General features: G+C 40.7%; 1 protein-coding gene across 1 annotated transcript in view; it reads left to right on the forward strand.

Annotated features, from left to right (window-relative positions):
• The window catches only part of MRPL15 (mitochondrial ribosomal protein L15), a 19,359-nt gene extending 5,507 nt beyond the window's left edge, over nt 1-13,852 (forward strand). The window contains exons 4-5 of the mRNA XM_004697559.4: nt 4,246-4,369; nt 13,381-13,852. Coding sequence (XP_004697616.1) covers nt 4,246-4,369; nt 13,381-13,718 — 462 coding nt within the window. The 3' untranslated portion in view covers nt 13,719-13,852. The remainder of the gene's footprint in view (nt 1-4,245; nt 4,370-13,380) is intronic.
• Nucleotides 13,853-26,600: the final 12,748 nt, after the last annotated feature.

The raw sequence follows: 26,600 nt of genomic DNA on the forward strand, positions 1-26,600 counted from the left end.
CTCTCCATTTAAACCCCCGACATTAGGTCCTCATTTTTCCCCTCCCTCCCCGCTCCCCCCTCCCACATGAGCCCTTGATAGTTTATAAATGGGTATTTTGAGAATAATTATTAAGAATAATAGCTAATGTGGCAACACTCTTATTTTATTGATTCAAAAGTACCAATTGTTTAGACCTCGTTTGTTTCAGTCACAACAAAACCACATCCTAACTAATGTGACCAAAGTAAGATCTTTAAAAGTTTGAGTCTATGTCTTGTAGCATTGATTGTTGTAGAGAAAGGCTTACTTTTTGTCAATCTAAAGTTTATAATATAGTTAACAATGAATGCAGTGTGAATTTCTGATGACTACTTCTTCCTTCTCTACCCTAAGGGAGGTGACCTCTCCAAATCTCAGATATAATTAATTATCTGGTAGTCTATTATTCCTTTCTCTAGCTCCATCCACTCTTTTTCCTTTGTTAGCTTCTTGTTTAGGGATGACCTCCTGTTTAGGAATAAGTAAGATTAGTTTTTGCCATGATTCATCTGTCAGTTTATCATACTGTAGTGCTTTGTGTGCCGCCGTGATGCTGGAAGTTATGCTACCAGTATCTCCAGTACTAGCAGGGTCACCCATGATAGGTAGGTTTCGGGGTGCTTCCAGATGAAGGCAGACTAAGAAGAATGATAGACCGACGACTTCTGAGAAGTTATCCACTGAATAGCAGCAGAACATTGTCTAGTAGACTGCCAGAATATGAGCCTTTCAGGTTGGAAGATGCTCAAAGTGTAACTGGAGAAGAACTGCCCCCTCAAAGCCGAGTCTGCTGAATGAGGTGGATGGAGCAGAGCCTTCAGGACTTTCCTTGCTGATGAGGCATGAGTCAAAATGAAAAGTAGCTGAACATACGCATTAATAACTGGAATTGGATTGTCTGAAGTATGAATATAGGAAAATTAGAAGTTGTCGAAAATGAAGTGGAATGTGTAAAGATCATTATCCTAGACATTAGTGAGCTGAAATAGACTGAGATTGGCCATTTTGAATTAGAGTCATATAGTCTCTTATGTTAGGAATTACAAATTGAAGAGTCACATTATTTGTTAAAAACATTTTAAAATTTATTCTAAAGTATGCTCTTAGTGAAAGGATATTATCCAAATGCCTATGAGGAGACCACTTAACCAGACTCATTCCAATTTATGCACCAACCACTAATGACAAAGATGAACATGTTGGAAGATGTTTACTAACTTCTGCTATCTGAAATTGATCAAACATCAAATCATGATGCATTGATAATTATTGGTGATTAGAATATGAAACTTGAAAACCAAAAAAAGACCGGAAGTTGGACAATTAGGCATTGGCAATAGAAACAACACTAGAGATAACGTGATAGAATTTTGCAATGCCAACAACTTCTTCGTTGCAAATACCCTTTTCAACCACATAAATGGTAGGCCTCATCTGATGGAATATACATATATCAAATTACTTTTTTCTGTAAAGAGACAATGCAGAATCTTGATATTGTCAGTAGGAATAAAGTGAGGGACCGACTGCAGAACCAGACCATCAATTGCTCATAGGCAGTTCAAGTTGAAGCTGAAAATTAAAACCAGCTCTTCAGAGCCATAATATGACCTTGAGTATATCCCATCTGTATTTAGATACTATCTCAATAATAGATTTGATGTATTGAACACTAGTAACTAAAGACTAGACAAGTTGTGTATTACTTCAAGGATATCATCTGAATTAATCAAAAGTTCATTAAAAAGATAAGACTAAAATGGATGTCAAAAGAAACTCAAACTCCCACTCGAACAGTGGTTCTCAACCTGTGGGTCACGACTCCTTTGGGGGTCCAACGACCCTTTCACAGAGGTCGCCTGATTCATAACAGTAGCAAAATGACAGTCATGAAGAAGCAGTGAAAATAATTTTATGGTTGGAGGTGTCACCACAACATGAGGAACTGTATTAAAGGGTAGTGGCATTAGGAAGGTCAAGACCCCTGCTCTAGAAAGTGGAGAAGGAAAGCAAAAGGAAGAAATGATGAAGTAAAAGAACTACGTAAGTAGATTTCAGAGGACACCTTAAGAAGACAAAGTATTATAATTAAATGTACAAAATCTTGGAGTTAGAAAACCTAAAGGAAAGAACATGCTTGACATTTCTTAAGCTGGAAGAGCTGAAGAACAATTTCAAGCCTCAATTTGCAATATTGAAGGATTCTATGGGTAATGTTGAATGATGCAGGTAACATCAAAAGAAAATTGAAAAAAATATACAAACTCATTTTACCAAAAATAATTGCCTGATTTGCAACCATTTAAGGAATTATCATATGGTCTAGAACCAGTGGTATTAAAGAAGTCTAAGCAGCACTGAAATCAGCAGAAAACAGGATTCAGGAATTGACAAAATACCAGTTGAGATGTTTAACAAACATCCAGCTCTTGAGTGTCTTACTTGTCTATGCCAAGACATTTTGAAGAAAGCTACCTGGGCAACTGACTGGAAGAGATCTATATTTGCCCCTTTTCAAAGAAAGGTGGCCCAGCCGAATGCAGAAATTGTAAAACACTACCATTAATAGCTCTGTTAAATTTTGTGGAAGTGAATTTAAAAATGAGTGGGGCAGTAAATTTTTAAAGAACTGCCAGAAATTCAAGCTAGATTCAGTAGAGGATGTTCAATGAGGGCTATCACTGCTGATGTCAAATGGATCTTGGCTGAAAGCAGAGAATACCAGAAAGATATTTATCAGTGTTTCATTGAATGTGCAAAAGTATCCAACTGTGGATTTCAAATGATGAAAAATAATGTGAAGAATAGAAATTCCAGAAGACTTAATTTGTGCTTATGTAGAATCTGCATAGAACAAGAAGCAGTTTTCTAAACAATAGGGGAACAGTGATTTAAATTCAGAAAAAGTGTGCATTAAGGTGGTATGCAAGCATTTCCACTATGCTCATTCAGTCTGTATGCTGAGTCTATCCAAGAAACTGGAAGGCTTAACAACCTGCAGTACACAGATAACACACCTTTCTTGCTGAAAACCAAGAGGACTTGAAGCATTTACTGATGAAGATCAAAGACACCAGCCTTCTCCATGGATTACACTTTACCCTCCCATACCCCGTTCACCCCCCTGAAATCCTCACAGCTGGACCAATATGTAACATCATGGTACAGAGGAAAGTGGGACATACACAAGGATTTAATTTTACTTGGATCCAAAACTATCACCCATGGAAAAGCAGTCAGGAAATGGCTGCATTGGGTAAATCTGTTGCACCAGCTAGCTTTATGAAAAAGCAAAGATGACCCTTTGCATACTAAGATGTGGCTGACCCAAGCCATGGTATTTTCATTCACCTCATAACCATGTGAAAACTGGACAGTGAATAAGGACAACTGAAGATGCCTCCCAATTAGGTTGTTGGTGAAGAATATTAAACACAGCATTGATTGCTATTAGAATGAAAAAATCTGTGTTGGAAGAAATAGAACCACAAAGCTCATTAGTTTGGAGGATTAGAGATTAAATCAGACTTGTTTTGTGTAACTTGTACATGTTCTCAGGATGAGAATGACATGCTTGGCAAAAGCAGAGGGGTCTTCAAACTTGAGGTAGGCCTTTAATGAAATGGGTCGACATAAAGGCTACACCAATGGGCTTAAACATAGCAACAATTTTGAGATTGGCAAGGACTAAGTAGTGTTTTATTCTTTAAGGTTGCTATAGTCAGAACCCAAAAGCATGAAGAACAGGATTAGTTTTTATCTATACCACAAAGTATATAGTGTTACAGTTAAGTACACAGACACTGTGACCCAACTCCCTGGCCTACAATCCTTGCTGCTTGATCTCAGGTATGCTGCTTATCCTCTCTGTGCGTCACTGTTCCTAGGTATAAAGTTGGGATACCAGTAAGACTTGTTGAAGGGCTGTTAGGAGGACACAACAGTTTACGAAGCACTTGGATGAGCTGCTAGTATTAGTGTCCACAAAATAAATAAATGACAGTAAACTCCTCCCTACTTGGAGGGAATGAAATGGGTAAGATGGGGTTCCCTAAATTTAAAAGATTTGATAGAAGGAGGTATTTAAAGTAAGAATTATTTTTACACTGTAGGCACTTTGGAAGAGAAAGGAAGCTTGGAGAATTAATTTACTTTTTTTCCCCCAAAATTAATTTACTTTTAACTAAGCTATCTACTAATAGACTTTGTGTTGACATTTTACAGGGTGCTGATAACTTCACGGCCAAAGTGAATATTGAAGTGCAGTTGGCTTCAGAACTTGCCATTGCTGCAATTGAAAAAAATGGTGGTGTTGTTACTACAGCCTTCTATGATCCCAGGAGTCTGGGTAAGCTTTTCTCCCTCCCTGTCTCATCTTGGCTACTGCTTTCTAATTAGTTATTAAGTAGTTAATGTTGGTAGTTATTGTTTGATGTGCATCTATCACTTGGGTCATTATGATATAAAGCTCATAACTGATAGATGTGACAAAGCAGTAAGACTCTGAGCTCCTCCACTGGAATGTCTAGTGTATGTTTACAGACTTCGCATGTCTGAACTTCTGATTTTTCTTTATATCTCGGCCTGCTATTTTTGTAGTCTTCCCCATCTAGGTATATTGTAACTCAAGTTTTTTCATTTTTGGTAAAAAATTTGGAGTCATCTTTATTCTTCTCTTAACTTCATACCTTAATAAATCCTGTTCGTCCAGAATCCAGTTGCTCTTGATCACATCTACTACCAATCTGGTCTGACCATCAAATCTCTCTCATGTGGATTACCGGCCTTCAGTCTGAGCTCTTTGTTTCTGCGTACAGTGTAATGGAATAGCAGTGTTCCCATCAAAGGTTATCCTGTCACTCGGTTACATAAAACTGCCGACAGTACCTGTCCACTTGGGCCTACAAGGTTGTGTGTGATCTGAGCTTCCTCTAACCTCTCCTTCTATACTCTCTGCTGGTGCAGGTCCATCGCTGGCAGCTTGCCCTGGCCTCCCTCAACATTTACTGTACTCCACTTCAGATCTTTGCCTATACTTTTCTCACTGCCTAGAGGGCCCTCCTATCTAGAATTCTTATGGTTGTAAGTCCTGCTCTTTAGGTCTTGAGATTTAGTCAATTAAAATGGCCATATCTAGCCATAATTCCTTATGTGATACATTATAATTCTGGAGTGTGTGCCTCGGGCTGTAATTCCATTTTGGAGTATATTCTCTAATGAATAGAATTGAGATGGGATTAAGACTTGACTTTAGTAGAGGGTGAAAATCAAGTGTGTTAGTCTGGATAGACTAGAGAAACAAATTCGTGGACACTCATATAAGAAAGAGGTTTATATATAAGAGCAATTGAATATTGAGAAAACGTCCCAGCCCAGACCAGATCAAGTCCATAAGTCCAGTCTTAGCCCATATGTCTGATACCAATCTATAAAGTCCTCTTCAGACTCACGAAATACATGCAATGATGCAGAATGCAGGAGGATCACAGGCCAGTGGGTTGGAAGTCTTGTGGATCCAGTGGCATTGTAAGCAATTCAGCACTGGCAGGGGTTTCTATGTGGCTTCTCCAGCTCCCAGGGCTTAGTGCCATGTGTCTTGTCAGTCTCTCACGTAGTGAACTGAGAGAAAAAAGAGTCTCTTGCCTCCAAGGAGGAAAATACAGGAGTTCCCAGAATTCTCTGGAGAAGGCGATGCCCACAGAAGCCTTGTTAGTTATATCTTGATTGACAGGCCAGACTCCACCCCTTCACTCGTAATCCTCTCAAATTGACAACAGATTATGTAACTACCACAAGTCACACACTTTCTTCAGGGGTATGGTCTGCTGAAAGACAAAAACTATCCCTCGGTCAGAACCATTTCTCTGTGTATAAGAGCCATCGGGCAGAGAGAGAAGTCCCAGGACCATTGGAAGAAGAGCCCCTATGTAGCCCCTTTGAGAGCTCTGTCTGAAGTGTTTGCAGCTGAGACCAGAGACCAAGGCAAGGAGACCGTGAGTGCTGAGACTATCAGACTATCACGCAGAGGAGCAGGCTGGCTTCTTGGCCCATGGGAGCAGAAACCAAGGGACCACATTGCTGAGAGAAAGAGGAAGAAAAAGACTTGATTGTTGGCTGAGGAGAGGTGTTGCTGAGGACCACTGACTATATCCTTAATGTTTTCAGACCTCGACTTTGTTGCCTATTAACTCCCCTAATCACTCCATCAAGTCAATTCGAGTTATAGCACCCTAGAGGACAGGGTGGAACTGCCCCTCTGGGTTTCCGAGCTGTAACTTTACTAGAGTAGAAAGCCTTTGTCTTTCTCCCATGGTGGTTTAGAACCACCAACTATGGCGTTAGCAGTCAACCTCATAACTACCTTTCCAGGGCTTTGTCAATCCTTGATAAGCCCCTATAATTGGGAATATTACCTGAGGTCTTTGTGGCCATTGCAGTGAATTATAGAACCTAGAGGAAAATGAGAGCGTAAGTATGAGACAGAAGACAGGTCTCTACTTCACTTACCCTTTTAGCGAACTCTTTCCTGCCTATTCTAAGTAAAAAACTGCACATATATGAATACAACACACAGCGACACCACGCATACATACAATAATGCTATACAGGTACATCACATATACAAACATCATATACCTAGGTGAGAATTCCACACATGAATATCACACACATGACCAATACATACCACATAACAATGAACACATACAAAATCATGCTTGGATACCACACACGTACTGTATATACACACAGCATCTACTTGTAAACACCGTGCATACACACACATGAACACAGGTATCACATACGTAGTCACTTATTATGACCTTGCCCTGTGTAAAGTCTGCCCTCTAAAGTTATCCCTAGCTGACAAGTATAAATTTGTTTCACTTTCATTTGCTCTAACCTCGTAATTTGGAGATTTGTTTGTTCCCTGCTGCATCGTCAGTGCTTGATACTTGCTAGAAGCTCACTGAAAAGTTGTTGAATGAATGAACTGAATTTTTAAAAGTGCAAAGATTCAAACACAATGTGGCTTGTGGATGAAACGCTTTCGCAAAGGTTCTTTGGTGGTTTTATGTGCAAATACCAAGCACCAAAACCACTGTCATCAAGTCCGTTCTAACTCATAGCAACGCTTTATAGGGGTTCCAAGTCTGTAAATCATGATGGGGACAGCCACATCTTGCTCCCCTGTTGTGGTTGGTGGATTTGAACAACCAACCTTGCTGTTAGCGGTCCAAAGCCTAACCCACAGTGCCACAGAGCTCCTTTTAAAATATTCAAATAGTTAAACATTTCGTGACCAAATTGCGCTTTTAAAATAAGCATATGAAAGGGAATATGTTGTTAGTGCCATCGAGTTGGTTCTGACCCATGGCGACCTTACGCACAACAGAACAGAACACAGAACACTGCCCGGTCCTGCTCCGTCCTCACCATTGTGCTTAGGCTGCAGCCCCTTGTGGGCAGCCACTGTGTCAGTCCATCTGGTTGGGGGTCTCCCTCCTTTTTGCTGCTCCTATGCTTTACCCAGCATGCTGCCCTTCTCCAAGGGTCTGGTCTCTCCTGGCAACGTGTCTAATATATGTAAGATGAAGTCTTGTTATCTTTGCCTTTAAGGAAAGCTCTGGCCATGTTTCTTCCAAGACAGATTGGTTTGTCCTTTTAGCAGTCCATGGTACATTGAGTATTCTTCTCCAGCACTACAATTTAAATGCATTGATTCTTCTTTAGTCTTTTTTTTTATTCAATGTCCAACTTTTACATGCATATGAACCAATTGAAAATACCTTGACTTGGATCAGGAGCACCTTAGTCCTCAAAGTAACATTCTTACTTTCAATAGTTCTAAGATGTCTTCTGCAGAAAATTTACCTAATACAATGTGTCTTTTGCTCTCACCAGTGCTGCTTTCATGAGCATTGATTGTGGATCCAAGCAAGACAACATCCTTGACAACTTCACCCTTTTCTCCATTTGTCATGATGTGACCTTAGTCCAGTTGTGAATGCTTTGATCTTCCTTAACATTGAGTTGCTATCCATACTGAAGGCTGCAGTCCTTTGTCTATCAGCAAGTGCTTCAAGTCTTCCTCAATTTCAGCAAGCAAGGTTGTGTCATCTGCATATCACAGGTTGTTAATAAGCCTTCCTCCAGACCTGATGCCACATTCTTCATCTAAGCCAGAGTCTCTGATTATTTACTCAGCACACATACTGAATAAGGATGGCGAGAGGATGCAATCTTGTATATCTTTGCTGATTTTAAAACGTGCAGTATTCCCTTGTTTTGTTCACACACAGCATCTTGACCCATGTATAAGTTTCAAAGGAGCACAATGAAATGTTCTGGATTTCCCATTCCTCTAAAGGTTCTCCTTAGTTTGTTACGGTTCACACAGTTGAATGCTGTGGCATAATCAATGAAACACAAGTAAACATCTTTCTGGTATTCTCTCCTTTCAGGCAAGCTCCATCTGACAACTGTAGTGATGTCCCCTGTTCCACAGCCTCTTCTGAATCAGGCCTGCACCTCTAAGATCTTCTTGTCAATGTATTGTTGCAACTGTTTTTGGTTGATCTTCAGTAAAATCTTAGTTACATTTGATATCACTGGTATTTTTCTATAATTTGAGCATTCTGTTGGGTCACATTTCTTTTGAATGGGTACAGATATGAATTTCTTCCAGTCACTTGGCCAGGTGGTGTCTCATTAATTCCTTGAGCCTTGTAAAGTCCAGTGCTTCAATGCAGCGTGAACTCCTTCCATTACCATTGGTTCTTGCTCATATGGTACTTTCGGAAATAGTGGGATGTCGACTGGGTTCTTTTTGGTACAGTGACTGTGTGTAATCTTTCTATCTACTTTTGATGCTTCCTGCATCATTCAGTGTTTTGCCCCTAGAATCTTTCAGTATCGAAACTCAAGGCGTCAATGTTTTCTTGAGTTCTTTCAGATGAAGATATGCTGAGAGTGTTCTTCCTAAAGAAGTTGGTCTTGTAAAATTCTGTCTTCTTTCTTTGCTATCATTAAGGCCATATTTTCTAGCTGATGCTTCTTCCTCTTTGTTTCCAACTGTTGCATTCCATTTGCCAATAATTATTAATGCATTTTGATTACATGTTTGATCAATTTTAGACTAAAGATGCTGCTAGAATTCTTAGATTTCTGCATTACTCACTTTAGTAGTTGCATAAATTTGAATAGTAGTTGTATTGACATTCTTGTATGCGGACATATAACATCCTGTCACAGACAGCATTGTAATTTAATATAGATCTTGGAATGTCTTTCTGATGAATACAACACCGTTCCTCTTGTATCTTATCATTCCCAGCATTGTAAACGGTAGGATTTTCTGATTCATAATGGCCAAAATAAGTCCATTTCAGCTCACTAAAGCCTAGAATGTTGATCTCTAAGTGTTCCATTTCGTTTTTTACAACTTCTGTTATTCCTAGATTCATAACTATACATTTCAAGTTCAGATTGTTAATAGATGTTTGCTGCTGTTTCTTCTCAGTTTGAGTCATGCCCCATCAGCAAATGAAGCTCCTGAAAACTTTACTCCCAAAAGGCTTTACTCCATCCGCATCATTATAGTCGACTTTACTTTGACAAGGCTGCTCTTCCTCAGTCACATTTTTGGAGTGTCTTCTGATGTGAGAGCCTCGCCTTCTGGCACTATTTCTTTTTTTTTGTATTGAAGAAATTTATATTTAACATTAGCCAGCTAGACCTAGTTTAGATGATTCCGATTTTGTTGGCAACATCTAAAGCGTCTGAGTTAGTTTATTGTGCCAACCTGGCTGATAAACACACGTGGGGTTAATTGAAGGGCGGAGAGATAAATGGCTTGGTGAGCCTCACCTTTCTAGTTCTGGGGTCTCATGCTTTGTGATGGCCGGACCAGGGTGCAGCTGCCTTAGCAGTTTCCAGCTTCAGTTTGCAAGGCTGACTTCCTGCAAGACATCCCCCCAGGAGAAGCCACATGAACCTACCCCGATGCAGCCCTGGGTGCTGGAGCAGCCATGTGGAGACCCCTGCCAGCGCTGAGATGCTTACACTTTCACTTACTCAGCTTTCTTCCTGCAGTCTGCATCATTGCGTCTGCTTTGTGAGATGGAGGAGGACTTTCTGGATTGCTGTTGGACATATAGGTTAATTGGTTAATGTTGGACTTGTGGGCTTGGGTAGCACTGGGTTGGGATGTTTTCTTGATGCTCACTTAACCTTTATATAAAACTCTGTCAAAAAAAACCTAAAAAAAACTGTCTTATACATGAGTTTCTATGGATTTGTTTCTCTAAGGTACCCAGACTAATACAGCATCATAGTCAGGAGCCAGTTGAAACATGCCTTCTTTGCACCATTAGGCCTGATCAAGGTGCTGACTTTGGCTACATCAATGTCATAGAGCCATTGTCATGTGAAGACACAGCCTGTTTGATCTGGTGCTTGTTGGCCTTGACATCCCCAATGAACACAAGTGTGCTGTTATCTTCAGTCTTTTTCACAGCTGACTCCATGGCCAAGGGGAACTTGATGACATCGTGCTCAAGCTTGTTTCTCCTGGGGGCGCTCTTCCGAGAGGATTTGGGCTGCCTTCTTAGTCTCAGGGTCTTGGGCCGCTGGAAGGTGGGTGACGTGCAGATCTTTTGTGTGTGTGGCTGTGGATGCCTTTCAACAGGGACTTCTTGGCCTTTAAAGCCTTTGCTTTGGCTTCTGTTTTGGGCAGGGCAGGTGCTTTCTTCTTTGCCTTCGGCGCCATCTTCGTAAAAAGCCTAGCACTATCTCTGACGTGGTTCTGCTTCTGTTCATTAGGTTTTCAGTAACTTAGGGTGTTTCATAGCTATCCATGGGGTTTTCAGTGACTAATTCCCTGTAGTGATCTGCCTATTCCTTCTTTGTAGTCTTTTATTAGTCTGGAAGCTCTGCCGAAACATGTTCACTTTGGGTGACCCTGCTGGTCTTTGAAGTCCTAGTGACAGAACATCACAGCAGCACACATCACAATATGATAAACTGACAGCTAAGTGGTGGAGAGAAGTTAATAAATTACCGTAAGTCAGGATCAGTAAAAAGTAGGGATACAGTCATTGGTCCAAAGCAACCCTTCTCCTTAGTCAGCAGCCAAGTCTTTCTCCATTCCTCAGCTTTTCGGCCACATGGCCCCTTGGCTTCTGCCTCTGTGGTCCAGGAAGCCCACTTGTTGCGCTACTTGCGCTACAGCCTTTGGTGCCTCTGTTGCTGGCCTCTGCCACTTTAGACGGAGGTCTTGAAGGTACTCCGGTATGTTTCTCTGTGTCTGAGAATGCTCTTGTTTGTAGAGAGTTGACTTTGATAACGATGTCATTGTTGTCTTTCAGCAGACCCTACGCCCAAGGGTGTGGCTTAGTTCACACTTTCTCCTTTTAAAAAAATATTTTATTGTATTGGGTGCTCTTACAGTTCTTATCACAATCCATACATATATCCATGGTGTCAAATATATCTATACATATGTTGTCATCATCTTTTTCAGAACATTTTCTTTCTACTTGAGCCCTTGGTATCAGCTCCTAGTTCCCCCCTCCCCCCACGTCCCCTTGTTAATTTATAAATTATTATTTTCTTCATGTCTTACACTGACCACTGGTTCCTTTCACCCACTTTTCTGCTGTCCGTCCATGGGGGAGGGGGCATATGTTGATTATTGTGATTGGTTCCTCTTTCCTCCCCCTCCCCCACTTCCCTTACCCTCCTAGTATTGCTGCTCCTCTGACTGGTATTGAGGGGTTTATCTGTCCTGGATTCCCTGTATTGTGAGCTCTTATCTGTACCAGTATTCATGTACTGTTCTAGCCAGGTTTGTAAGATAGAATTGGAGTCATGATTTGGGGGTGGGGGGATGGGGAGAAGCATTAAAGAACTAGAGGAAGGTCGTGTGTTTCGTCCCACACCACCTACTAAAGTCAGGATTGAATCTCACTTTTATCCTGCCCATTGGAGCCCTGGTGGTGTAGTGCTTATGAGTTGGATTGCTAATGGCAAGGTCAGCAGTTCAAAACACCAGGCGCACTACAGGAGAAAGATGGGATTTCTACTTCCATAAAGAGATACAGTCTTGGAAACCCACAGGGGTGGTTCTACTGTGTCCTAGAAGGCTGCCATGAGTTGGAATTCACTTCATGTCAATGAATTTGGTTTGGTTTGGTGTTGATTATCCCACCCATTAGCCAAGAACTCCCTCCAAAATGGTATTATAGCCATAGGCATAGAGTCTAGAATTATAATACATCACACAAAGAATTATGGCTAGAAGGACCATATTAATTGACTACATCTCAGGTGTATTGCATGGATTAAATCAGATCAACTTTATAACTGCTTTTAAGTGGTTTGTATTATTACTTTTAGGCTTTTGAATTCCTTAATACTATTTTATGTGACTTCTCTTTGTGTTTCCATCTATGATTAGGGTTACATCGCTAATTTTGGTAAAAACGTTGTCATTGTATTCATACCATTGTGTGTTTGTAGTTTTCTGAAATATCTGAAGGACTTGTGGCATCTGTTATAATTCATGCATAGGCCTATTCTATCTGCCTCACCTCCCCCATATCTGCACTTAAGAGCACATTATTTGCATGGGGGAGGGAGCGGAGGAAAGGAGGGGGAGGGGGAAAAAAGGAAAAAGCTGATTCGGGGAACCCAAGAGGCAAGCGAATTTTGGGAATGATGAGGGCAACAAATGTATAGATGTGCTTTACACAATTGATCTATGTATTGTGATGAATTGTATGAGCCCCAATAAATTGATTTAAAAAAAAGCACGTTATTAGATACTTTTTAAAGTTTAAAAAAGAAATACAAACTGTGATTCTGCATTGTTCTCTTCACTTAGATTTCTTTGCCTACTGTTAAGAGGATTCCCTTTAGTAAGTGATAAGCTATAGATCTTACTGTTTCTGCCTAACTTTTGAACAAGTGAGACCCGGGCTAGGGTTTTATTTTCTATCCGTGGTATGTCCTCAGGTTCTGGTGGCCCATCTTGTTCTGTTAAGCATATGTCAGGCTGTGTGTCACAAGCCTCTTTTTGTTTTGTGTTTTAGTAAGTATAGATCTCACATATAGAGATCTTCTTTATATTTAGAAATTACACTAACCATTGATAATCTCAGGGGTAATTATGACTTTGAATATGCACACTATTTAAAATGAAGCTTTTTTTTGTCTGCTTATTTAACATAGGTCTATTTAATAAAACTACTTTGAAAGTAGAATTCTTTTCTTGGTAATCTTTTTAAATGAATAAAAAAATCTGTAAGTCTTTACACAATATTTGCATTTCTCTTATTATTGTTATTTTTTTTTAAATAGAAATTTTGTGCAAACCTGTCCCATTCTTTCTGCGTGGACAGCCCATTCCAAAACGAATGCTTCCACCTGAAACACTGGTAACATATTATACCAATGCAAGAAATCGTGGTTATCTGGCAGATCCTGCCAAATTTCCTGAAGCAAGACTTGAACTCGCCAAGAAGTACGGTTATATTTTGCCTGATATCACGAAAGATGAACTCTTCAAAATGCTCCGTGCACGAAAGGATCCACGGCAGATCTTCTTTGGTCTTGCTCCAGGCTGGGTGGTGAATATGCCTGACAAGAAAATCCTGAAGCCTGTAGATGAGAATCTCACCAAGTACTACAGCTCCTGAAGCCTCTTCCATGGCAGCTGTGGTGGTAGAGCATGTTGGCAAGGGGAGGATGCATACGTATTTCTCAGAACCTTCTCTAGTATCTAATTCTCCAATGTTTTTATCTAAAATTAAAATGTATGCAAGAACCAGTATGCATGCGCTCTCTCTTAATTAAAGATACAAACTCCATGGTATTTTGTGACCAAGATGGTCTTTACAGTCTTCTCTCATTTCTAAACTTTATATAGGCTTTGTTTTATCCCCAAACCTGACTGTTCTCTTAACCTGATCCAGATGGCCTAACCAGAGGTTCTCCTAATGTCTCTTTCGTTTACTCATCCTTTGTGGAATTCAAGTAGCTGAAACAATGAAGAAAACTTTTGGAGTCCTACAACCATATTACTTACTCCGTGCAAAAACAGCCTGGGGTTCCACCTCCTTTGGCTTCCCAACCACTATGAAGCTAGGGCCGGACAAGCGTCTACACTCCATCAGCTGTTCTTCCTATACTATTCTACATCTATTTTGGGTTTGATAATTCATTGCAATAGTCACACAGAACTTACAAATTACTCATGACTAAGGGGGTTTGTTATGGGTTAGCACAAGTCAGGATACAACAGGGGTACAGTCATTTGGTCCATAGTAACATCCTTCCTCAGACAGAAGCCAAGTCGCTTTTCTTCAGCCTCTCAGCCATGGGGCCCCTTGGCCTCTGCCTCCATGGAACAGGAAGCCTGCTTGCTGCTCTGCTTCCCAGTCCCATAGTCTAGGCTCTGCTCTCCTTACCTTGGCCTCGGGTCTCCACCTAGCTCCTTTTCTGTCTCATAATCTCCAGGCCACAACCTCTGGCACTTCAGGTCGTGGCCTCCACCACTTCACACAGATGTTGGAGGGGCTCTTCCAATGATCCGGGGATGTCTTGCTCTATGAGATGGTGCTTATACACAGAATGGCTTTGAGTAGTGGTGGGATTAGCCAGTTCTAATTTTTTGTTGAAGTTGATGAACCAATTGGTAAAATGGCACTTGTAATCAGGGTTCTTGCTAAAGTGGGTTGCTGGGCAGCCACCCAATATGGAAATAAAAAATTTACATTCCTTACTATTTTTAAATACTCATCTGCACAATAGTGGTATTCTGATATGTAGAGAACTCCCTCAAAACCAGTTATTGTTTGAATCCCACCACTGTCTTGCAGGTATGACTTCAGCAGACCAAAACCCTAAGGAAACACTGAATTGGTTCATACACTCTACTAAATTAGAGGCTTAATCCTGTCCAATAGTATAGTAGAGAACTCCTTAAAAAACGGGATTATAGCTATTTTGGCCTAGAGTCCAAAATAATACACCACATAAGGAATTATGGCTAGAAGGACCACATTGACTATCTTCCATCAATCAATCCCCATCCCTAACATTTTTCTGTTTCCCCACTAGCCCCTTACCTTGTGCAAGCGTAGTTGAGCTAAGACTTTATTCTGGTCTTACTCCCCTGTTGTTGTAGACTTTTTTTCCTTTTAAATAAATGTTGCCTGTTTTATAGTTGGATGTAGTTTTTTGTTGACATCTGTGGAAAGATTAGAATTACATTAGATATTTCTTTTTTTAATTGGGATTTAGTACATGTATCATTCCATGTTTCAATCACATCACTTTAGACATTTCTAATCTTTTTATCTGTGCCTTGTCTTGTTACTGTCGAAAATCAGTAGGAACCCATGAGTGCAATGGGACTGTTTTGTGGGGCCCAGCAGGCCTAGCTCAGATCAGTTACCAAGGAGCTAGTGGCCCCTTTGCTTCAGTAACTCAAGGGAGACTTCACCCACTGTCAAAATGGTATGCTCCAATTCAGGGCAGAATAAGATATGTATGTCTAGTGAAGAGCTTATAAGTATGATATGTGATAGCAAAGTGGAAGATTAAAGAAACAAACCCCAAGTAAATTTACTTCCCAACTCTAATGAGTAGACATTGATGAGTAAGTTATATTAAAAAAAAAATTTTTTTTTTGAACACATAACAGCATGCATGAAATAGAATTTCTACATGTAAGTTCAGTGAAACGGATTACATTCTTGGAGTTGTGCAACCATTATCACCATTTCTGAGTAGTTCTTAACAAAAACTCACTGTCCCCTAAGTTTTCTATGTAATAGTGCACATTCACATTGTTAATTTGATTCCATATTGATAGATTTCAAAAGAGTAGACTGGTCAAGGTAGATGTTCTGTACTGATTGAGTTAAACAACTGTTTTGAGACTTCCAAGGATATTTTGGCTTAAGTCAATGGTTTTGAATGTATCTAGCTTCCATGATGAGATTTCATGGAAATTCGAAACCACCTGTATTGTTCTTCTTTAATCATGATTCTTTTATAGAATTGTTGACCAAAATGGTTAGTAATAATAACCAGGTACTAGCTAGTTCTGGTCTGATGAGAAAGGAGGAAGTTGTTCATGGTGCAAGTTATGCATGCACTACATAACCTATTCTTGACTCTCCTTCCTCTCCAGGGAAATAGAGACCGATTGTTCCTTGCATGACTGCTAGCAACCTTTTAAGACCCATGGCACTATACAATGAACTTAGGAGGTAGAACAGAAGCACTAAAAATTTTAGGTAAATGTGTTAGTCCAGGTTGACTAGAGAAGCAAATCCAGAGACACTTGTATGTGTGTAAGAGAACTTTATATCAAAGAGAAATTGTACATTAAAACAACCCAGTCCAGATCAATATCCATGAGTCCATAAGTCCAATATTAGCCCATATGCCCCATACCAGTCTATAACTTCCTCTTCAGACTCATGCAACATATGCAGTGAAGTCAAATGCAGGAAGATCACAGGCCAGTGGGTGGAAGGTCTTGTGGATCCAGTGGCAGTGGAAGCATCTCAGCACTGGCAGGAGTCTGGCTCCTCCAGTTCCAGGGCTCTGGCTCCATCAGCGTAGCACCGTGTGGCTTGTCAACAGGAATGTGTAGCAGGGAGAGTGTGTTTCTGGCCTTAAGTGAGTAATTTATATCTGTCACATCTCCAAATGAGGTCATCAAGCTGCGACCTGATTGACAGTCTAAACTCTACCTCTTCACTTTTAATAGTTTCAAGTTGACACTAGACTTTGTAACTACCACAGTCAATTAACAGGGATATCGCACAACATCATGACACTAAACCAGGAGTGGGAATCTTTTTTTGTGTCAAGGGCCATTTGAATGTAAGATTAGCAGACCATGCAAAAGTATCAACCTAAGGAGTTGATACCAAGGGTTCACTAGAAAGTACTGTATATACTTGAGTATAAGCCGACCCGAATATTTGGATCGATTGTTGTTCCCTTGTCCATGGGTTTGTTAACACCTCTTCCCTTCCCCCCTCCTCCCCCTCTCCCATGTCCCCCCGGAACTGTCAGTCCCGTTGTTTTCTCCTCCAGATTGCTCATCCAGCCTGTCCTATCTAGACAGCAAGGCCTATCTTTTTTAATGAACTCACGGGGATTAAGTCAACTTTGACTCATAGCAACCCTATAGGACAGAGTAGAATTGCACCTTTCGTTTTCTGAAGCTGTAAATTTTTACAGGATCAGAAAAAGCTTCCTCTTCCTCAGTGCAGTTGGTGGTTTTAAACTGCCGACCTTGTATTATCAGCTCAATACATAATCCATTACATCACTCGCTCTATAGCCACCTATACATTTCAAAGATAGGTAGAAAAATTGAACCGTTTTTGTTTTCCTGAAACCCACTGTGAATTAGTACATTAGGGTTAGTTTTGCCTTCCTTGATAGTTGTGCCATTAAGTTGGTTCTGACCCATAGCAACCACATACACTACTGAAAGAAATAGTGACTGGTCTTATGCTAACCTCACAATTGTTACTTTTGAGCCCATTGGTCCAGCCACTCTGTGAGTCCATCTCTTTAAGGGTCTCTCCTTTTTCGTTGACCTTTTACCAAGCATGATGCCCTTTCCTAGTCCTTGGTCTCTCTTGACAACATGTACACAATATGTGAGACCCAGTCTTGCCTTCAGTCATTCCAAGGACGATTCTTTCTGTATTTCCTTCAAAGCAGATTTGTTTGTTCTTCTGGCATTCCATTGTATTTTCAGTGTTCTTTCCCAGCACCATAATTTAAATGCATCAATTCTATGTGTTTTCTTATTCATTGTCTAACTCTCACATGCATATGAAGTGATTAAAATGACCATGGTTTGGGTGAGGTACATCTTAGTCCTTAAGTGAAATCCTTGCTCTTGAACATTTTAAAGAAGTCTTGTGCAGCAGATCCTCCCAATGCAAACCATCATTTGATTTATTGACTGCTGCTTCCATGAGCATTGATTGTGGATCCAAGCAAAAGGAAATTCTCAGTAACTTCAGTCTTTCCTCTGTTTTTCACAATGTTGTCTCTTGGTCCAGTTGTGAGGATTTTGACTTTCTTTGAATTGAGTTAGGAGCCCTGCTGGTATAACGGTTATGTGTTGGGCTGCTAACTGCAGGTTCAGCAGTTTGAAACTACCCGCAGCACTTCTCAGAAGGAGAACAGGGCCTCCTGCTCCCATAAAAAGTTACCATCTCGGAAACTCACAGGGCCACTTCTACCCTGACCTACAGGGTGGCTTCTGAGTGAGCATCAACATGGCAGTGAGTTTTGGTGTTTACACCGAGTTGCAGTCCATACTGCAGGTGGCAGTCTTGGGTTTTCATCAGTAAATGCTTCATGTCTTCTTGGATTTCAGCAAGCAAGATTGAGTCATTTGCATATTTCAGATTGTTAACAAACCTTCCTCTAATCTTGATCTCAGTGGCTTGAAAGATGAAAGTCTCTGTTTTCAAGGAAAAGAAGAGATCTGCTTAGTGCTGAGGACTGGTTTTGCCCCACTCAGACAGGTTTCTACCTGCCCCTCTTCCTCAGCTGTAAGGTGAAGCCCATCTTTGTGATCCAAATTTAAGCAACAGCAGCAACAAGACAATTGCTGTTGAGCTGACTCTGGCTCATGATGACCGCACAGTTTCCAATGATGGGTTTTTGGGAAGCAGAATGCTAGATCTTTGTTTCAAGGCACCTCTGGGTGGACTTGAACCTCTAAACTTTCATTAGCAACTGAGTATGTTAACTGTTCATGCTACCCAGGGACTCCATGATCTAAATGTGGGGAGGATGTCAAAGAACAGTCAATGCAGCTTTCTGTAAGGAAGGGTCCTAGAAGCTGCCACACAGAACTTATGCTTATATTCCATTGCCCCAAACTTGAATGCAGACTTTTTCTGTAAGGAGCCTCAGAATGATAATGGTTAGCACCTGACATTCTCAGCTAAAATGGTCTATTACATGGATGAACAAAACTGGGTATGTTGCTAGGTGCCATCGAGTTGGCTCCAACCCATAACGACCCTATGCACAACTGCATGGTCTTGTGCTATCTTCCCATTGTTCCTATGCTTGAGTCCATTGATGTAGTCACTGTGTCGATCCATCTTGTTGAGGGTCTCTTTTTTGCTCCCTTTCCCTTTATCAAACATGATGTCATTCTCCAGGGACTGGTCTCTCCTGACGATATGTGCAAAGTATGAAAGACAGGTCTTGCCATCCTTGCCTCTAAGAAGCACTCTGGCCTTGCTTCCAATACAGATTGTTTTGTCCCTTTAGCAGTTCATCGCACTACCAATACTCCTCTCCAGCACCACAATTTAAATGCATCTACTCTTCCTTGGTCTTCCTTATTCAACTGTCACATGCATACGATGCAATGGAGAATACCATGGCTTGAGTCAGGCACACCTTAGTCCTCAAAGTAACATCCTTGATTTTCAACACTCTAAAGAGGTCTTGTGCAGCGGATTTACCCAATACAATGCAATGTTTCATCGACTGACTGCTGTTTCCATGAGCATTGAGTGTGGATCCAAGCAAGATGCAATCCTTGACAACTTCAGCCTTCTTTCCATTTATCATGATGTTACCTATTAGTCCAGTTGTGAGGATCTTGGTCTTCCTTACATTGAGTTATAATCCATAGTGAAGGCTACAATCGTTGATCTTCAGCAGCAAGTGCTTCATTCCTCCTCACTCTCAGTCGGCAAGGTTGTGCCGTCTTCATATCGCAGGTTGTTAATAAGCCTTCCAATCCTGATGCCATATTCTTCCTCATAATTCAGCTTCTTTGATGATTTGAACATATTAACAACCTATTTGATATTAACAAAAGTTCAATTTGGAGTTTAATTGCCTTACATTAACAGGAAAATTACAGAAAAGGTGCAGAATTCTTCATTTCTATGTTCAGCAGCATACCCACCATTCTGGAGTGCTAGATTCTTTAAATTATAATAGTCCATAAATTGGTTAATTCATCAATCTTTGTAAACAAAATATTTTTGGAGCACAATCATGTTGTTTCTCTGTCTGCTTTTCCTAAATGTTTTGACAATCAAGCCATTTGCACTCTCTTTTTAAAATCCACATTCTCTTTAAGTTTATTAAACACTAATTAAATAATTAATTAACATATAAATATTTAAGGACTTTCACATGATTAGACTCTACCAACTTTTTAAAAGTATTTCTCCTCCACTCTAAGCCAATTTATTTATTTGACACTTGGGATCACCGCATGTGCATATACAAAAACATTTTTCTCAAAGTGATCATAAGATGAAATAGCATTTAGTGTCCTTTTGATACAATTAAATTTTCAGAAGGAAAGTGATTCAAATAGGAGCAACTAAGCTGGCTTTCTAGGGAAATAAACTAGACAAAAATTAGGACGTATGAAAGATGCAAAAGATTATTTCCATAAATCTTTACCTTTCCTTTTAACATAAAAGTATACACTAAGAGTGTGTGTACATTAAAATACATCTCATCTATAATGTGGGTGCCTATGGTTGGGGAATGCTAGTCAATAAAAGGCCCTGGAGTTTAAAAAAAAAAGAGAAGTTGATTATAGCTAAGTAGGGGGTGCTTGTTTTTCATTAACATATTCATGAACATATATATTCATGTAACTTATCGGAGAGGTAGAACGGACTATTTAAAAGTTTGGATTGGCCTGGATCTTAAAGTGATGCTTCATTTCATTATTTATGATCATCATAATTAAGCATTTCCAAGTGAATGCAGTCCTTAGATATGCACCTGCCAAACACTAGAAAATGATCCTGCTATAAAACATGCACAGCATTTTCTATTTTGTTGTTATAATACTTTTCTTATAACAAGGGTGAAGTTCAACTAATTTTAGAAGATTTAATGTACCCCATAAACTGAATAAAGTGATTTTTATTTATTCATCTGCCAATCACAGCTGAAAACTATCTACAATTATTTTTCAAGTAAGAAACTATAGGTCAACTGAAGAAAGTAGCTGCAACTTTGAGCTATAGGACTAACATTACTCCACTTCAACATCCGCTGGCTGATAATGTAGAGCATCACTGGGGAGGGGCTCCGCACAGCTGGCCTTAGCAGTAGTGAATGGGACCAGCTTTGGCTTGCCTGCTTCAAAAATGTCTTGCAGCACCTAAGCCATTGCTGGCACACAGTCTCAAGTCAGAGACAATCCCGTAATAGGGATCTTCAATAATAAGTTGTTTTTGTGGATCATAGCTTCCAAGTAGTTCCGTTTCAGCTTCCCAGTTTTAAACTTGATTACCTTTTCTAGGAGTCCTGGTGCTGAAAATATGGTTTAGGTGGGTGTGCGTGGATCTGCAGGCCTGTCATTGTCTGCTTTTCAGTTGTGTGTGAGGCCACACAGGAAGAGGAAGCAAAAAGGCACCAAAGAATAAAGAATAAAACAAAACAAAACAAAACAAAAAATAGCAATTCAAACCACTATTTGCGCGGGGATCCCTGACACTTGGGCAATGTTGGTGTGTGCATGTGTCTGTCTTATGAGGAAAGGGTCCCTGGGGGAAAGGGTGCCAGAGAAGGAAGAAAAAAAAAAAAAGGCTTAATTGGGGAAAAGCTTTACTTGGGTAATGAACCTGACTGCACCAACCTGCTCGTGGGGTCTGTATTCTACAACCGGCCACAGAAGCCAGGGATGCCAGAGTGGTTTGGAAAAGGGGCGGGCAAGGATCACTGGTGCCAGGGACGTGAGGAGCACAGAAGTGACTCGGGACATGGTCAGTGGCAAAGGGGAAGGAGTAACAGACTTCAGGTGCTGCTGATCCCAACTTTAAGAACCTTTGATGTCCTTAGCCTTGAAGCTGTTTTTCTGGCTTCCCAGAGCCCAGCACTTCCCTCCTGGTGCCACCTCTTGGCTAGACGCTGAGGAGAGCATCCTGCGCGCTTCACCTGGTGGTCATGTTCCCTAAGTCCTCTCCTTCAATCCCTGTGTGATGTTCTTGATGCCATTCTTAACCTCGTCAGGTCTTCCGTCAGCAGTTCAATGCATCAACTCTGTTCTTGAGATGGTCCCTACATTCACATATCATAGATCCGAAAATCCTATTCTGGCTTTCAAGAATAGTTTCAATTTTTCTCCATTTCTACCTGTTGCCTGGTGGCTATATTTGGTCGATCGTCAAAAAGCAAGATGTCATTATTGCCTGTTCCGGACTTCCTACTGCCTGGAGGAAACCAAAGCAGTCAGTTTGGGGTCTTTTAAAATTAAAATAGCATATAGTCTTTAATGGTTCTGAAATTGATTTTAGAATTTATTTAAGACACTTTTTCTGACTACTTTATGTTAAGGCATTTAAAATGTGGACACTTATTCTTAAGCCATTTGAAATGGAATCCCTTAGGCAAACCAATTCACCTTTATTCAACTACAGACGAATATGGTGACAATCTTCCAGAAGGGTTGTGTAAAATGACTTCTAAAATCTCTTTTGGCTCTTATACCATGATGATAAAGACATTGCCGTCTGCTGAGGAGAATTTTGTTATCACCCCATATCCATAGAAAGTAACTTCCTTAGAAGCACACCAGCCTGCGTGATCACAAGATGCCAAAGGGATCAGTGATCTGGCATCAAAGAACAAAAGATCATATCATTGTGTGCTCACCTTCCCGATACGATCGTGGAAGACAAATGGGTGCATAAGCAAATGTGGTGAAGAAAGCTGATGGTACCTGGTTATCAAAAGATATAGCATCTGGGGTCTTAAAGGCTTGAAGGTAAACAAGCAGCCATCTAGCTCAGAAGCAACAAAGCCCACATGGAAGAAGCACACCAGCCTGTGCGATCACGAGGAATCTAAGGGATCAGGTATCAGGCATCATCACAACAAAAAATCATATCATTGTGAATGAGGGGGAGTGTGAAGTGGAGATCCGAAGCCCATCTGTAGGCAATTGGACATCCCCTTACAGAAGGGTCTCAGGGAGGAGTCGAGCCAGTTAGGGTGCAGTGTAGCAATGACGAAACATAAACTTTCCTCTAGTTCCTAAATGTTTCCTCCCCCACTCCCCCACTATCATGATCCCAATTCAACCTTACAAATCTGGCTAGACCAGAGGATGTACACTGGTACAGATAGGAACTGGAAACACAGGGAATCCAGGAGGGATGATCCCTTCAGGACCATTGGTGTGAGTGGAGATACTGGGAGGTTGGAGGGAGGGTGGGTTGGAAAAGGGGAACCAATTACAAGGATCTACATGTGACCTCCTGCTTGGGGGACGGACAACAGAAAAGTGGGTGAGAGGAGATATCGGACAGTGTAAGACAAAATAATAATTTATAAATTATAAAGGGTTCATGAAGGAGGGGAAAAAATGAGGAGCAGGGAGTGAGGGGAAACAATGAGGAGCTGATGCCAGGGGCTTAAGTGGAGAACAAATGTTATGAGAATGATGAGGGCCATGAATGTACAAATGTGCTTTACACAATTGATGTATGTATGGATTGTGATAAGAGTCATATGAGTCCCAAATAAAATGATTTAAAAAAAAATTAACTTCCTTAAACGTAAACTGAACCCAAGAGGTACCTTTTTTTTTTTTTGTGCATCAGAATATGCTGGCCCTGTTTTAGGTAAGCGATTGCTTGCCTGATCGGTGCTGCAGGTTTTTCTCTTGTAAGTCAGTTTTCAATTGTACTTTTGGAGGGACTGGTACTGCTTCAACAGGAAAGTGTCTTAATCTAAAGTGTGGGAGGAAGTGAGTCACTTAAAGGTAGGGAACAACAGGCAGCACGTGTCCTTTGCATCGTCTCAGACATACCCTCAAGGGCTTAGATTTCCTCTCCTCTGTGTAATGACGACCCTGCCCTGAGCCGTGTGTCTGATGGAAACAACAGAAAGGCACACAGGCTTTTATATGGGCTTGCTTAGTCCTGATTGTCTTAGGTGGCTTACAGGTGACAGGAAATGGGGATGGAGTGATAACGGGAAGGATGAAAACAGGAAACAGATGTTTGGTGAGGTGTGATGCTTGGAGAGCGGTCCTGGCTTAGTCACAGACAGCTGTATCCTGGTCTTAATATTATAATTGTGCAGATGATTTTTAGCTAAAAACAGGCATGTTCCCCTGAATCCGGCTATTCTGTTCTGCAAAAACCAAAAAAATAAAAACAGAATGGATTCTGGCTTATAGTAGTAATCCTGTAGGATAGAGTCGAACTGCTCCTTAGAGCTTCCCAAGCTATAAATCTTTATGGATGTCGACTACCTCATCTTCCTCCTGTTTATTTATTGGACCGCCAGGGATGCTTTTGTCTCACTAAGTCATCCTTAAATCATGGACTAGCAGAGGGATGCGGCTTAGTTCCCCCCAGAGGTGTTGCGCTCGTGCCCCTGTCAAGGCTGTGCGCTCAGCTTGATCTCAGAATTCCACGTCACTCAGAAATATAAGTATAACAGCAAGAAGATGGACGTTCCAATTTTGGTTCTCTTTGGGCACAAGACTTCAGTCTGTTCTCATGATAAGTGGTTTATTTGTGTCCATGACCGAAAAAACCCGAGTTTATATGCCTTAAAAAAAGATATTTTATCTTCTCATATAAATAAATGCTATCTATTTCCTGTTTACTGATTTCTGACTTTTTCCTTTAAAAAAATGCATCGTTCTCTATTTGGAAAACGGGTGATTCTGTGTCATGGATTAAATTTTGTCCGCACAAAGTGGTTGCCCACATGGCGGGGGCCATGATTTTCAGTGGTTTGGCGGTGATGCAGGCTGTATCTGGCTGGAGAGCGTGATTCTTCAAGACGTGATCTGATGTGATAAACCAGTAAGAGAGGATTAAAAGAGGCAAGACTCAATCCTGTAATCTTTAGGGGAGCAGACTGTTGGGTCGTTTGGGAGCAGCTGGAAATGTTCAAACTGCCAATCTTTCAGTTAGTAGCTAGGAGTTTAACTCCACTGTGCCAACAGGGATCCTTAAAAAGCCAGATAGGCATTCCTATCCCCATGTTACACCCGAGACAGCGGATGTCCAGCAGATAAATTATTTGTCCAAGATCATGAAACAGCTGTGGGACGGAGACTGGATGCACATGGATGTTTGAAGACGTGGAAGTATTTGCTATTTCCACGATGCAGTCTGTTGCCAGAAAATGTAGAAAGACAGGTTTTCTGGGATGTTTAAAGACATTAGAACTCACGCTTTATTCTGATGCAAATGCTGTGGAGCAAGTTGATGGCATCCCTATTAGCTGAAAACGGATCCAGCTGCACGTAACACCACCAGCCATCTCACTTCATTGCTGCCGGAACTCAAGAGGCTATCTGCGCAGAACACCAAGCCACAAGAGCCACTCGAGAGCATTTTGTTTGGGTTTAAACCAGTGGCGCGATTCAGCCGCTTCGCATCCGTTTGGCAGAACTGATACCTGATTGTTGAGTTCAGGGAACCATTTGTTAAAATTGCACTTGCCATCTGGGTTCTTTCAAAGGCGGGTGGCTGGGCAGCGACCCCCTGTGAAAATCACAAATTTACCTGTCTTACTCTTTTTAAATATTCACCTGTGCAATAGCATATTTTAAGTGTCCGTCATAATTAATGTTCATTCCTTCCATAAACCCAAGCCAAACTCACCGCTGTCAGTCCAAGCTAACACACAGCGAGCCCCTGTGGGTTTCCAAGATTAGAACTATTTGCAGAAGTACACTGTCTTTCTCCTGTGGTTTCCAACTGCCTGCATGCAAGTCACAACCCAAAGCATAACCAATAAGAAATTTGATGGAACTATGCTTGTAATATTTATTTATTTCATAAAACTTGTTTTACTTTTGATGAAATACCACACTTTTATTCTCCTGTTCTTTGTTACTTCAGTAAACAAACATAATGTAAAGAGAAAACCTGCCAAACAACCAAATGGTGTTTCAGCTTTGCTTTAGGCCCAAATTCTCATGAGATAGCATACGTGAATTGTGCAATTCCTGAAAATGTTCGAAGAGCTAAAAATATTATCAGAATGATTGCTGTCAAGTCAGGAGGAACATAAAGGGGTCTTTCAAGATGAACATAATATAGACAGAAAAAAGAGGTTGCCTGACTGTTTCTAATATATCAAACACAGGGACTACTTCTCAAGGAATGGGATCCTACTCCTACAGGGAAAAGATGTTTAAAGATAAGTCACACAGCCAATGATGCTCGGATTAAAGCAAAGAATATTGCAAGTGAGGATGCCAATCAAGAAGCAATATGGAAATATCTTAAATAACAGCTTTATTGTTTTTTTTTGGGTCAGGTATTATTTAATATTCTTCATTAATAATTTAAAATGCTTTAAAAATTAACATAATCTAGTTTTGTGTACCTCTTTTGTTAAAAAATAATTTTATTGGGGGCTCTTAACAGCTCTTATCACAATCCATAACCTCCATTATAACCTCCCATTGTGGAGGAGATGAGCCAGTCACGGTGCGATGTAACAATGATGAGAAATACAACCTTCCTCTAGTTCCTAAAGGTTTCCTCCCCGCTCCCACTACC

Source organism: Echinops telfairi, unplaced genomic scaffold (assembly GCF_000313985.2).
Source record: "Echinops telfairi isolate 266 unplaced genomic scaffold, ASM31398v2 ScPeMD7_1;HRSCAF=3_0, whole genome shotgun sequence".
NCBI classification, from domain to species: Eukaryota; Metazoa; Chordata; class Mammalia; order Afrosoricida; family Tenrecidae; genus Echinops; species Echinops telfairi.